The sequence below is a fragment of the Schistocerca gregaria genome, chromosome 8 (assembly GCF_023897955.1).
Source record: "Schistocerca gregaria isolate iqSchGreg1 chromosome 8, iqSchGreg1.2, whole genome shotgun sequence".
In the NCBI taxonomy this organism is placed as follows: Eukaryota; Metazoa; Arthropoda; class Insecta; order Orthoptera; family Acrididae; genus Schistocerca; species Schistocerca gregaria.
The window spans coordinates 401,264,973-401,279,152 of record NC_064927.1 but is presented as its reverse complement, the minus strand read 5'-3'; the positions used below and the strand labels follow the sequence as shown (position 1 = coordinate 401,279,152).

At 40.5% G+C, this 14,180-nt stretch overlaps 1 protein-coding gene across 1 annotated transcript in view; it reads left to right on the top strand.

Moving 5' to 3' along the window:
• LOC126284631 (odorant receptor Or2-like) overlaps positions 1 to 13,288 on the top strand; it is a 53,339-nt gene extending 40,051 nt beyond the window's left edge. Inside the window, exons 4-5 of the mRNA XM_049983705.1 lie at positions 8,637 to 8,792; positions 13,232 to 13,288. Coding sequence (XP_049839662.1) covers positions 8,637 to 8,792; positions 13,232 to 13,288 — 213 coding nt within the window. The remainder of the gene's footprint in view (positions 1 to 8,636; positions 8,793 to 13,231) is intronic.
• The last annotated feature ends 892 nt before the right edge of the window (positions 13,289 to 14,180 follow it).

The window sequence follows — 14,180 nt, the reverse complement described above, 5'->3', positions numbered from 1 at the left end:
ATTTTCTGGTGCAGTCACGGATGTTAAGGCTCTAATTTTTTGTTTTTGTCACTTCTCGAAGTACACTGGTGTCTACACAAAGACAGGAATATTAGAGCAATTACACTTCTAAAAAAAAAGCAAAGTGATAGGTGTTTTTGAGGTATTGCAATCCCTGTGTATACATCTGCCTAATAGAAGACAGATGTCCTGTTTATGGATCTAGTGGTAGTACAGTGTGAAATTTCACATGTCAAACACTGCTGGTGTGTGATGGTTTCCTTGTAGGAGGCATTCTCTGTTGCTGATGATCATTTTATAGGATTGACACGAGCATAGTGCAATTTCTGAACCTTGATCTGATGTGAGCAATGGGCGCTATATGTCTCTGGACAAATATATTGAGCGTCTATGACAAAGACTTAATGTTTTTTTTCCCTTTGATGTAGGATGAAGTAGTTTTATCATGTTGAAGTTTGTAATCACAGTGAGAGGCATAGAAAATTTGCAGGGTGGATGTGTCAGATGTTGGACATTAATGTCCTGCATAGAGTGCACGTGTTTATTTCCTACAAACATTTCTGTCTTAGCAGTACCTTCCTGGTACTGAGCCCAAACCCTATAACAATACTTTAGAATTGATAGCACAGTTGATTTACGTAAAATGCTTCAAACTCCATTCTTATGGAGCTCCATCATGCATAAGACTATATAATTTCTTCTGCACCGTCTGTTTTATCATTACAACACTCTAAGGTCTACTATACACCAATAAGGGGTGATAATCTCCTCAACATGCATGGCCTTGGATGGGTGCACCACAAAGAATGAAAGTACGCCAGGGATGAGGAGGAGCCGCCCGCGATTGCCATGTGGTTCTAGGCACTGCAGTCCGGAACCACGGGACTGCTATGGTCGCAGGTTCGAATCCTGCCTCGGGCATGGATGTGTGTAATGTCCTTAGCTTAGTTAGGTTTAAGTAGTTCTAAGTTCTAGGGGACTGATGACCTAAGATGTTAAGTCCCATAGTGCTCAGAGCCATTTTTGATGAGAAGGAGGAAGGCTGCAGGTATTTCCCTAGGTCAGCCTACTGTTGTGAGGTTCTTCTAGCCCAGCAGGTAGACACAGACTGAGCGAATTTCCCGCCATTTTTTCCCCACTGCCTATTTTTATTACGTCACAGGAGGTGAGGGGAGGGGCACGGTCAACAGTGCCCTCTGATTGTGATTTTGTGAACTAGGTCAGTTGGCCTCCAGACCTCAAGGTGAAAACACTGAATGAAGCTACTGTCTAGTGCTCAATCTATGACAACTCAAATTGTTCAATTAAGCAATATACTGCACTGCATACAAAATAAAGGCTTAAGTCCATCATATCCAGCAACCCAGCACAGATAGAGAATGTCACCTGCCTTTGTCTTCCAATAGTTTGAGTTTCTTCACAGATTCTGGTTTTCTTGCAGAACAGCTGCTGCCATAATTTGAGACCTAATATTTCAGAAGCAGCAACCTCGAGACATTTACCTTCTTCCGAACTTGTAAGAATCATGTCTTTGACGTCACGCACAGTAAACGATCTGCATGTCTGTTTTCTTTTTATAATGCCGAAAGCCCTACTGCAAGGCAAAAAACTGTGTCCTCTAGCTGTTTCTTAATGTTGAATTTTCCAAAATTGGTTAGGTACGACAGAAATCTACTGATATTGTGATTCTTATTCTGAGGTGAGCAACTGTCTGGGGTTGGATGAAGTTAGCTGTATTCTACTTGTGTGCTGCTGGAAGCACCCATTAAATTACAAATAATCGGTAAACAGTATTGCCAAAACGCCAACTTAATGGGTTGGTGCATAAGTACGTTGCGTTTTTCATAAGTTTAACAAACGCAACAGGTACATACAACAGAGACTTTATTGATGAATAATACATTCTCCTTCATTATGTACTACTGCCTGCCGTCGATGGGGTAACTTTTCAATTCTGCGAATGTAGAAATCACGTGGTTTTGAGGCGAAGAACTTGTCGAGCCATGTCCGGAGCACATTTTCATCCGGGAAGGAAGTTCTTGAACTTTATTCGTTAGAAAGCGGAAAAAGTGGAAATCTAAGGGCGAAAAACAGGTGAATAAGATCGATGCGGAATGACTTCCCAATCCAACTCCACTATAGAGTTTTTTGTCAGTCTAGCAGGATGCGGGCGGAAATACACTGTCTTCCTGGTCGTTGTTCTTGGACTGCGTCTGCAAGACGTCTTAGTTGTTGGCAATAAATGTCACCAGTGTGGTCATACCTCGGGGAATCAATTCGCAGTACACCCCACCGTCGCTGTTCCACCAGATGTATAACATTATCTTTACTGGATGAGCACAGTTCATAGTACGGAGAGTTGCTGCTTTGTTTGGGCTCAACCATTACTTTCTTTTCCTTATGTTAGCGTAAAGACACCGTCTCTCGTCACCATTAAAGATACAGGTTCGCAATCGCCAAACCCCAAAGGTCTTCCTGAACGTAGAGTGTCTTTAATGTCAAAACGATCCTTCTTAAAATTAGAAAACCATTTTAAGACCATGCCCTGTCCAACAACATTATCTCCACACATGGTGCAAATGTTTCTGCCTGCCTCCGCTGCCGAATTATTGACCTCAAACAGAAGAATACCTGGCAGGCCATTTTCTAGCGTCCGCAACTGCGGTCTCTGGTTCCAAATGACAAAACGTAAACTGAAGGTCGGTAAAAAAGTAAACTTGGGCAGTAAGCGTTAAGTGCTGCTATTGGCTGACGCTTTAACATCACTAAGGAACAGCGTCTGCTTCGGGAACAGCGCTATGGCTTGTGTGCCGCGCTTTTACGCGGTGTGTTTTTGTTTCTACTGAAACAACGAAATGTAAATTGACTTTCCGCTATTGCTAGAATGTTACCTCTACATCGAATAATTTAACGAGCTTTTAAACATACACCACTCATTTAAAAAACAAAAAATTAAGTAAATGTATGAATAAATAAAACATCTCTTCATTAGAAAAGTACAAAAAACGCAAAAAATAATCTGTTTTTTCAGTTTTCTGCCGAAATAAATGTTCGATATAAGCTTCTGAAAACAGTTTTCACGAATAACCACCACCTACATAATGTTCGTGTTCATTTTGTATTTATCGCAACTTTAAAGGTACTTCAGTTAACAGATGGACATTGTCATTTTCACTCAATAAAATTGTACAAGTGCCTTATTTGTAGAAAGCATTCGAATCAGTTAATCAAACCAGAACATCTTTCAAAATACCTGGTGGCAACTGAAACTGTGGTTTATCCAGGAACTCAAGGTTGTTACTTCAGGTAGAGAATACCCGAATTTTTTTCCTGAAAACATTGTAACTTTCCTACGCAACGATGAACAAGGAAATCGACTTGCAAAATAATTTCCTCTTTGGTTGATGACAATTGACTTCGAAGATCTTCAATACGCTCTTGCAATTTTTGCACGTGTTTTCAAGAGCATTTCCCCTGTGTAATGCCATTATGTAATTCTGTAAACTTGCAACATCTGAATCACGTAGATTTGCCATTGTTTTTCTTCCATGGAGAAAGCATCTGCAAAGTCCTTAGTTTCTTCTATGGATCTATGCTGAAAGGTACCTTCCCTCCGTCTGTTAAACGTGGTGTGCTAGCACTGGCGCTAATACTACGCTGTTAAGCGTTCCTTTCCGCGGTAAATTCAGCAGCTTATTTGAAATGATGAGAGTGTATTCCAGCATTTACGACATTCAAGCCGTCTTTTCTACGGCATTTCGACAGCGAAACCCTGCACAGACTTGCATCGCGAGCAAGAAGCATTATTTCTATCCCTCTAGTATATAAATGAAAATACAGTATTTCAGGTACTTCACTGGTCGCATACAGATAATTATGATCTTACGTATATAGACTGAAACGGCGACTGAAAGTTTCTACCAACGCCGGCAATCGAACTCAGGTCTCCTGCTTAGTAGGCAGGTACGTTAGCCACTGAACCACCGTGCACACTGGTACAGACAACTGTAGAAATTATCCTGGCACGCTTCCATCCTTCTTCCAAGTCCTCATTCTTGGTCCAGTCTCCTTTGAATCACCACTTACACACTAACAGAATTACTATGGCTCTCCATGTACTGAAATAGCACCACAACATCAAATGTAAATGGGGGATTCAGCCTGAAACCCAAGTACAGGTACTGACACAAATGGAGCAACACAGTTTCAGAGACTTTACTAGACACATACAGATATGATTTGATACAAATAGAGTAAAGCAGTGAGAATTTAGATTGAGGAGGGAGGCATGCTAGGATAATCCGGTAACCCGTGTAGTTGTGAGAACCGCTGTGCCAAGATAGCTTAGCGACTAAACCACCTGCCTAGTAAGCAGGAAGTCCGGGTTCATCTCCCGGCCTTGGTACAAATTTTCACTCGCTGCTTCAGTCCGTGTATATTAAATCATCTCCCATTTAGTGTTGTGGTTGTGAGAATTACAGCGAACAACAGCACAACCTGGCATTGCTTTCACACACTCAAAACACTTTCATTTGCAAATAGCTGACTCTACAAAAGGAACTAAGCGAAAGCGACAACATTCATTCTATGCACTGTATCTGTGACCCCCACCACCACCTCCTCCCCCCTCACCCGTGTAAACTCAAATAGCAACAATGAAAGACCAATAAAACGTGATAATCGATAAATAAATTCATAGCAACCGGAATACCAACATACATAACAAATACGCTACGAACTTATTCACCAACCAAATACAAGGGTCGTTCAATAAGTAATGCCCACATTTTTTTCTCAAAACGTATTTACTGTTAAGAGTCAGAATGTGGTGCCAATATACATCAACATGTCTTGTCCATGTCCTGTTTTTCTATGTAGTCTCCATCACGTTCTATGGCCGTACGCCAACATTGTGGAAGAGCTTGTATTCCTTGCTGGCACAAGCTCTTGTCCTGTAGGCATAGCCATGTTTTCACTGCATGACTGAGACTCGCCTCATCTTCAGAGTGTGTTCCCCATAGAAAGCCTTAAAGTGGCTGAAAGAGATGGAAGTCTGAGAGTGCTAGGTCTGGACTGTAGGGTCCACTGTGAGCGTTTGTGAAATCCGTCGTGAGCTCTTCTTTGAACATCTGAGAATCTCGATCATTGCAGACGCACTTCCAACGCTGACCAACAACTGTAGCCAGTTGTCGAGTTGTGATGCGCAGGTCGGCACGAATAATGCCATTCGCACAGTTCGGAATGTCTGGAGCACTGGCTTTGACAAGACGTCGTGGGCGTGGCTGAGCACCGTTCCTGCATTTCCAGAGGCTGTAATTTTCTTTACCCATTGCCCAACTGTACTCCTGTCAACTGCAGCATCGCCCTGCACTGCACACAAACGTTTATGGATGTTCACCACGGTTTCTTGTTTTTCACATAAGAATTCAATAAAAGCATGCTTCTTGTAACATAAGTCGTATGTAGACGCCATTTTGACGCTGTACTACAACTCTGCCATCTGGCAGAATGGTTCCGGTTCGAAACTTTACCGGCGCACAGAACAAACATCAAATGTGAAGCATTGACAATGACGTCTGTCTATGTATATTAAAGGCTTAAAAATGTGGGGGCATTACTTATTGAACGACCCTCGTATAACGCAACATACGTTTAACTGCGTGTATAACAAAGGCAGTCGCCGAAGTGGCGTCAAATCGAAAGCCTTGCACCAGGCGAGCGGTCTACCCGACGGGAGGCCCTCTTCACACGCCATTTTTTTTTTATCAGTGTACAACAGGCAAACCACTGCAGCATACTGTTTTCTTGTGAACACTACTGGTAATGTGATCTAGGGGCGCGAGGAGAAATTATTAAATGATATGCTGCAACTTCAGGGCTGCTATCTAAGCTTCGTTTTCAAAGGGGTAGGAGTACGGCTGATATCTCTTTAATTGTAAAAGGGCATAAGTCACTGATTGATGTTTCTGTAAAATAAACTTTTTTTTACTGAATCCTATAGAATGAACACTAACTGACACACTAATTCACCTTTAATGTTAATTTGGTGTAGTTCAGATGTATTGTCTGATTCATACAGTTTGAAGTATTAACAATCTAAAAAAAAAAAAACAAATTGGGGATTGATATCCTTTTAAAAATATGCCTCTCAGTTGCGGATTCTAGACCATTCCCATTTTGTGAAGGCTGTGTCATTGTGTTCTTGAGAGTAATATACAGATGTTAATTCAAGTTGCAGTATTCACTTACTTCTGTGGTCCTTCCAAATAATTTTGACCATGATGCAACGCAAACACCTGTTTTTGTTTGTGAGGTATGACGCTAACAGTCATTGTGAGGCGGATTTACAGGTCAGGCCTCGTTTATCTGTAAATTACAGGAAGGAGTAGCCAAAATGCAAGTATCTTTTTCTGAACAGTAACTCACCTTCCTCTTAATTAAATCCGTCACGAAGAAGGACGGCTTTACGAGATAAATGTCCTCAGTACTTCACATGCCAAACCATCCCAAACATTTACCATGGCAGCACAAGTGCTACAGTCAGTCACAGTACGATGTCCACGTATTCATGAAAATGCTTTTTACCACCGCGCCACTTTTCTCTGAAGAGCACATCATCGACTCATCCTGCATTCCTGTTGCACGCATTCTTCTCAGCTACGAGCGGTACAAAAATCTCCCTTCTGACGTGCTTAACGCCAGCAAACTGTTTGTTCACAGTTTTAGACAACTATATCAAACACTTTCAACCGACGATTTTCCAATATCGTATTGTGCACTTTCTCAATAAATTCATCTGTTTTTGCTCCTTTTTTCGTTCTTGACTTGATCGTTTTCAAAAGGAGCAGGATACTATCGCATTTGAACTTGGCCACCCAATTCGTAAATGTTGTAAGTAAAAGAGAAATTTTTTTTATCAAGTTCGAGCATTTTCGGACGAACGACCCTCGGGAGGAATCGTACGAGACAAAGATTTAGAACGGTGTGCTATACCAGTTTATCCATTTGAGCAAAACGTGATTAGAATAGAATAGAGAATAGAATCTTCATTTGCCTTTCAGTATGTTTTCCATACAATTGGCATCGCCAGTGTGTTCAATACATTCTTTAAAATTACAATAATTATTATTGTACATAATTGTGCCTGTTCAGGGCAAACAGATACACATGCTAAAGTAATATTGATAATACAACAATTATTCATTCACAATAGTAATAATAATAATAATACATCATAACAGTTAAATATACAACAGTATCAACATATATTTATGGTACATCTTACGTATCCATGTAAAACTTCTTTATTGGTACATTACTGTCACAAACATATAGGTATAATTCATATGGCAGTTTTTTGTTTCATGTAGCATATCTGTTTTGTGTCACTGTTTAGAAACTCATCAAGTGAGTAATATGGCGTACATTTGAGCAAACACTTCCGTTGTTTGCTTAAAGTTATTCATCGGTAGTTCGCTCACAGCCTTTGAGAGTTTGTTATAAAATTTCAAGGTAAAGTGTTTATGGCTCTTTTGTGTTAATGTCAACCTTGTCTATAGTAGGTCTGTGTTACTATTATTTCGAGTATTATGAACATGCACTTCAGATCTTAAATTACCGTTCTTTACGTTCTCTTTCGCATATATTAAGCAAATATAAATGCATATACCCGGTAGTGTCATTATCTTTAGTTCTTCAAAATGATTTTTGCAACTTTGTCTTGGTGCTAGTCCTAAAATGCACCTAACTGCTTCCTTCTGCACTTGAAGATGGTACTTGAACCCACTGAGTTACCTCAAAGAAGTATCCCATATTGTAGTTGTGAATGGAAAAAAGGAAAATATGTGTAATAGAAAGAGAGTCCGAGCAAGTTTGTGACATAGATCATTTGCGTGTCTGGTTTTTGATCTATATGTAAACCTAGTAACTCGACATTTTCCGTATTCTGTTCAACTGGTGTCAGTGTGAAGTAAATTTCTTCAATTTTCAATTTGTCTATTGATAAAAGGTTGGCTCTGCACCAGTCACTGCTCATTTCAGTTACTACTTTGTTGTATTCTATGACATCTTGCAGATTTTCTCCATCCGTTATTAGTGTCATATCATCAGCATACAGTGCATTGTTGCATGGCATATAATTTGAGAAGTCATTGATGTAAACAATGAACAGGACAATGGATTCTCATTCGGGAGGATGGCGGTTCGAAGCCCGTCCTGCCATTCAGGTTTAGGTGTTCTATGGTTCCCACAAATCGCTTAGATTAAATGCCAGGATGATTCCTTTGTTAACAGCACAGCCGATTTCCTACGCCATCGTTTTTGATCTTCTAATGATCTGGAAGTCGATGGGTGTTCTACCATAATCTTTGTTTCTTCTGCCCTTGAACAAAACACACTTTAAAAATTGTAAACAAAAATATTATGCAGATTAAGTTTGAATTCGATTTACGCTACTGTGCAGCATGCACCAACATACAAAAACAAAATTTCACTTCAATCAGAACCACCTCTGTGTCAGGGCGTCTAAGCCGAGAACTTTTGCACACAGACCACACATTAGTCGCAGCAAAAAAGCGAACAGATCAAAGAATGAAAGCGCGCTCTCTCCATACCTAGCAGCCTGCTGTTGCTTCCAGAGTGAGGCGGTGTCGGCAGCAGCGTACGCCTGCTCCTGGATAGAAGCCAGCCCTCGTTTCAAGCGCACCCTTCGAATCCTCATGTGCCGCGCCCAGAAGCCGCTAGTGCTGACGGCAGGGCGCCTCTACCAGGTCCACAGGTCCACCTTCCTCTCGGCAAGTATTACGACATATTATAGCCACACACGTAAGATTCCGAGAACTATGTAAGGCGTATTCGAAAGGAGGAACACATTTCATTTATTGCTTCTAAATTCCAAAAGATAGAAACACAACTCCAACGTTCCTGGGAAGAGAAAAGTTCAAGTTTTTATTTATTCAATGTGAGCACCAAGTGTTACACGAAAATATAAAAACGGCGGCTCATTTCCTGCCACATACGAAGCAGCTGATCTCTCGTTAGAGAACTTCTCTAAACACATCCTATGTTACCTGAATGACACCATTCGAAGTCGTTGGATTGGAAGATGAGGAGCAGAAGATGAATTTCATCGCCGATGGCATCCCAGGTCCCCACACCTCGCACCTTGTGACTTTTATCTGTGAGGTTACGTAAGAGATCGCGTTTTTATTCCCCCTATGACTGAAAATCCATGGAGAAGAAATAAAAAACTTTGAGGTTCGTCGATGACATTGTAATTCTGTCAGAGACAGCAAAGGACTTCGAAGAGCAGTTGAACGGAATGGACAGTGTCTTGAAAGGAGGGTATAAGATGAACATCAACAAAAGCAAAACGAGGATAATGGAATGTAGTCGAATTAAGTCCGGTGATGCTGAGGGAATTAGATTAGGAAATGAGACACTTAAAGTAGTAAAGGAGTTTTGCTATTTGGGGAGCAAAATAACTGATGATGGTCGAAGCAGGGAGGACATATAATGTAGACTGGCAATGGCAAGGAAAGCGTTTCTGAAGAAGAAAAATTTGTTAACATCGCCAGGAAGTCGTTTCTGAAAGTATTTGTATGGAGTGTTGCCATGTATGGAAGTGAAACGTGGACGATAAATAGCTAAGACAAGAAGAGAATAGAAGCTTTCGAAATGTGGGGCTACAGAACAATGCTGAAGATTAGATGGGTAGATCACGCAACTAATGAGTAGGTATTGAACAGAATTGGGGAGAAGAGGAGTTTGTGACACAACTTGACAAGAAGAAGGGATCGGTTGGTAGGACATGTCCTGAGGCATCAAGGGATCACAAATTTAGCATTGGAGGGCAGCGCGGAGGGTAAAAATCGTAGAGGGAGACCAAGAGATGAATACACTAAGTAGATTCAGAAGGATGTAGGCTGCAGAAGGTACTGGGAGATGAAGAAGCTTGCACAGGATAGACTAGCATGGAGAGCTGCATCAAACCAGTCTTAGGACTGAAGACCCCAACAACAACAATGACTGACACTCCTAAAAATCTGCGACAACGCATTGTTGACGGTGTGAATTCGGAAACGCGAGAGCAGCTGCTTCGTATGGGCAGGAAATGAGTCACCGTTCTGATATTTGTCGTTTAAGACATGTTGTTCACAATGCGTGCATGGAAAGTTTGAGCTTTTCTCTTTCCAGGAACATTGGAATTGCGCTTCTGTCTTTTCTAATTTGGAAGCAATAAATGTTTGAAATCTGTTCCTTCTTTTTGCATAGCCCTCGACCTGCAACGGCCTACGCAACAGCGTTAGCCCGTTTCTCTACACAACACAAACCGTTAGCGATTTTGAAATGAAAATAATAGTAGACTACCGTTAAGGGCTATGCATGCTTGACTGTGCAGCACTGGAAATAATAGATTACTGGTATTTCCGAATGTCTGAAGAGAATATTCGTCGTTATTTCACTCTATTAAACCACATTTTACGTGTTAAAATCCTAGTTTACACGACGACTCTAGGTTGTGCTCAACTGCGCTATCAGCCACTGAGCTTTCGCAGCGCGTGTGTGCGCTACTCATCGGTGGAACCAAACAGTTTTTATTTCTTCCAACTTTGGCGACACTAAACTAATAGTCACATGTGTTTTCAGGATAGGTGCTGTATCAGTGGAGAAATGTAGATATGTAGTTTGTAGCGGAGGAAACAGCCCACTTCTTGAATGTCTATGCTATATGTAGGTTTTTGTGGGATTTTATCGAAGTGGATCATAAAACCAACTTGGCGTTTAAACATGAATGGGTTGACAGCATCTGACCTGCAGAGCGAAATTCATCCCTTCAGGATAAGTATACAACTGAATTAAGAAAATTCTGGCAAGCAAAACATCTCGCTATGGAACAGACAACATCTACAAGACTTAAGTCCCATAGATCAGGTTAGCAGATTCGTTTATGAAGAAAATAGTGTAGAGGAAAAAGGCTACGCAAATCGGCTAAACTTAATCCTTTATTCCATATTCATTAATATTAAACGTCATAGCAGAGCTTCACATTCACAAACTGTAGTACATATTTTTTTAGACTTTGGTGCATTGCGACAGTACAGATCCATCTTCAAGAAAGTAATCTGGAAACCATTTTCTTCTTAACGCGGCATGCTTGAAATAATTACTGCTGCATCTATGAGCCTCACTCCCCCCCTCCCCCACTCTGTCTGTCTGTCTCTCTCTCTCTCTCTCTCTCTCTCTCTCTCAGCATTTGTGGATCTCAACGTTCCTGATAAACTCCATCGATACGCTCCTGGTCTATTGTATCTGCCTGTATGTACATATTGCTGTAGAGCTGTTTCTCTGCCAGTTGTGAACTGAACGTGTAGCGCTGACAGTTTTGTCAATTGTTTGTGGGCCAAGTAGTGCTGACTTTTCATACAAGCGAAATTTGGAAACCAGAATGACAAAGGTATTTTCCACAACGCGGCGAGCTCTAGACTGCCTTTTCTTTGAAACTCAGTGGAATATACTTTGAAAATGGCTTCATTAAATATGATGTTAACGGAAATGCGCCATAAATAACTAAAACTGCATCTTCTGGCAGCCAGAGAATTCTGTACTCTGATGACGATTTTAGAGCAATCAAGTCAGTCAACAAATGACCGATATGGTAATGTCGCGCAAACTAGAGAACTACGTACAACAAACAGTTACTCGTATTTAATATTTGCTCCTGTTATGACGAAGCGGGGTGGGATTCCTCCCAATTTACGCTGGTCAAGGAGCTGTAAATGGTGAATGCAACACCAAAACTGGTTACTTGAGTAAACAGAATACAAATGAGATGACTGACGGTGTTTTAATTTTCATTTCACATAATAATGTGTCTCGCAGCGCTTCTTGCACATTACCCTTAAATTCGCAGTATTGCGCCGAAGATTTCGACCAAGATACGTAAGCAAGGCATATTGTGGAATAGATTCTTCCGGAAGTTCGTTTCTTGTGTGAAACTTACAGAGCTACCGGATCACTGGAGGTACTCGCTCTATATGAACATTCATTAGTTTCACCAATTGATTGAAAGTCAAGTCCTTTGATTTCTTAGTGTATGCTAAGCCCGTGACGAAAGCTGCATACTTAAATCCAACTAGTCACAGTAGGTAGTTGATTTTGCAGGTTTTCTGAAATCTTGTGCACATTGAACTTATTTTTCATAAACGAGATACACACACTCCACTGTAGGCCTACTTGTTTTACGAATCGGGTCATTGTGATGGCACCAGGATTACCCACAGACATTTCAATCACCATTGTTGCTTCCTTGCCCTCTTCTTTTCACACATATACTATTACATCAAAAATTTTTACATAAAGGCATATGCAATGAGCTCTTCTTTAATTTTTCATTGGCAGTTTATTAGGTTTTGCACTGGATTTCTCAGTAATACGTGGGCATGAAAACCACACACATTATTTCTCTAACACTCTAACACACACAAAAGATCACAATACAGGTGATAATATCACAGTAAAGAATATATGAAGGCAACTTGAATTAAGGTACCATTGCCAACAGATATCACAGGAATAAGGAGTAGAAAATGGTAAGACTGCAAATCACAAACTCAGTCTAACACTGTTCCTCAGTTTTATTTACAGATTACAACATAAAATAAATGATTAACACACACACACAAACACTCAAAGAGAGAGAGAGAGAGAGAGAGAGAGAGAGAGAGAGAGAGAGAGAGAGAGAGAGAAAGAGGGGGGCGGGGTGGGAGGGTGGAAGAGGAGAAGGAGGAGGGAGGGGAGGTGAATTTGCCCAAGAGAGGCAAAGACAAAAGCTTGAAACATGTGCCTATGGGGAACCCATCATTTAACTACAAGTGATTGTCCTCATTTTTTGTTTATCATTTCCATCCACAAGATGCCAGAATCATAATGGAACATAAACCAGAGACATCATTTCATGTGTGGTAGCAGAACTAGTGTGTGTGTGTTGTTACGCAAAGATATGAGCTCTACTACAAATTTTATAAAAGTCATTGGGCAATTACAAACCAGTAACTAAACTAGTTATTTTTTAACGTTAGCGTTTCTCATACTCATCAGTGCAGCACAATCTCCTTTTTGTTATTATATTATTCATATTATCCATTATTTTCAAATTACTTACATAAGTATGTGTCCACTCTTACATGACTATTACTACTGTAATATGACAAGTTACCATCATGTGTTACAGCTGGTGAATGCATCTTACTCATATTATGCATTGCTGGGGCAGATTAGTAAACGTTGAAGAAGACATTAGATTTATTCTGAAGACTATTGTGGAAGAGAAGTATTCATCGAAAATCTGTGGACACCCACTTGCACACCCATCCATCCACCCACACAAACACACACACACACACACACACACACACACACACACACACACACACACACACACACACACACACACACTCAATAGACAGACCAGACAAGTTTCTGTATGTCCTTCCTTCTGGTTGGTGGTTTGAATGACTTTGGCCATTCACTTCTGTAATAAAATGGAACACCTACAGCTGTCCTTATGATATTTGTTATATGGCTACCAGTTTCAGTGCTTCAGTGCAGCAGCTTCAGGTCTTAACCACACTGAGGGGCTTAATTCTAATTGTATACATGTTTCATCAATGGCCGACCTCTATGAACTGGTTGTAGTTGATGGTTGGAGACACAACATTGTCGTTCCAGGTAGTCCGTGAAAACCAGTTCATAGATATTGGCTACTGATGAGTCATGTATTCAATTAGAGTTACCCCCTCAGCACCAATTAAAGCCTGAAGACGGTACACTGATACACTGAAACTAGTAGTCGTATAATAAATAACATCATAAGGATAGCTGTAGGGGTTCCATTTTATTACATACGTAAAATTTAACCATACTTTTGACAATACTTTTCTAGGTGTATATATTTTTTTTAATTTCACAAATAAATACCGTATTTAAATAAATTTTTCATTTCTACTAGAAATACAGTTTACTTAAATATGAATGGTAAAGAGCTGTTACAATAGAGTCACCTGACTTCACACAACTATGTTCCATTATGTACTATGCCAAGACAGAAGCTACCCTGTAAATATTTTGAGTCACAAGCTCCAAACACTTTCAAAAACTTAAATTAGACAGCTCCTTCATAT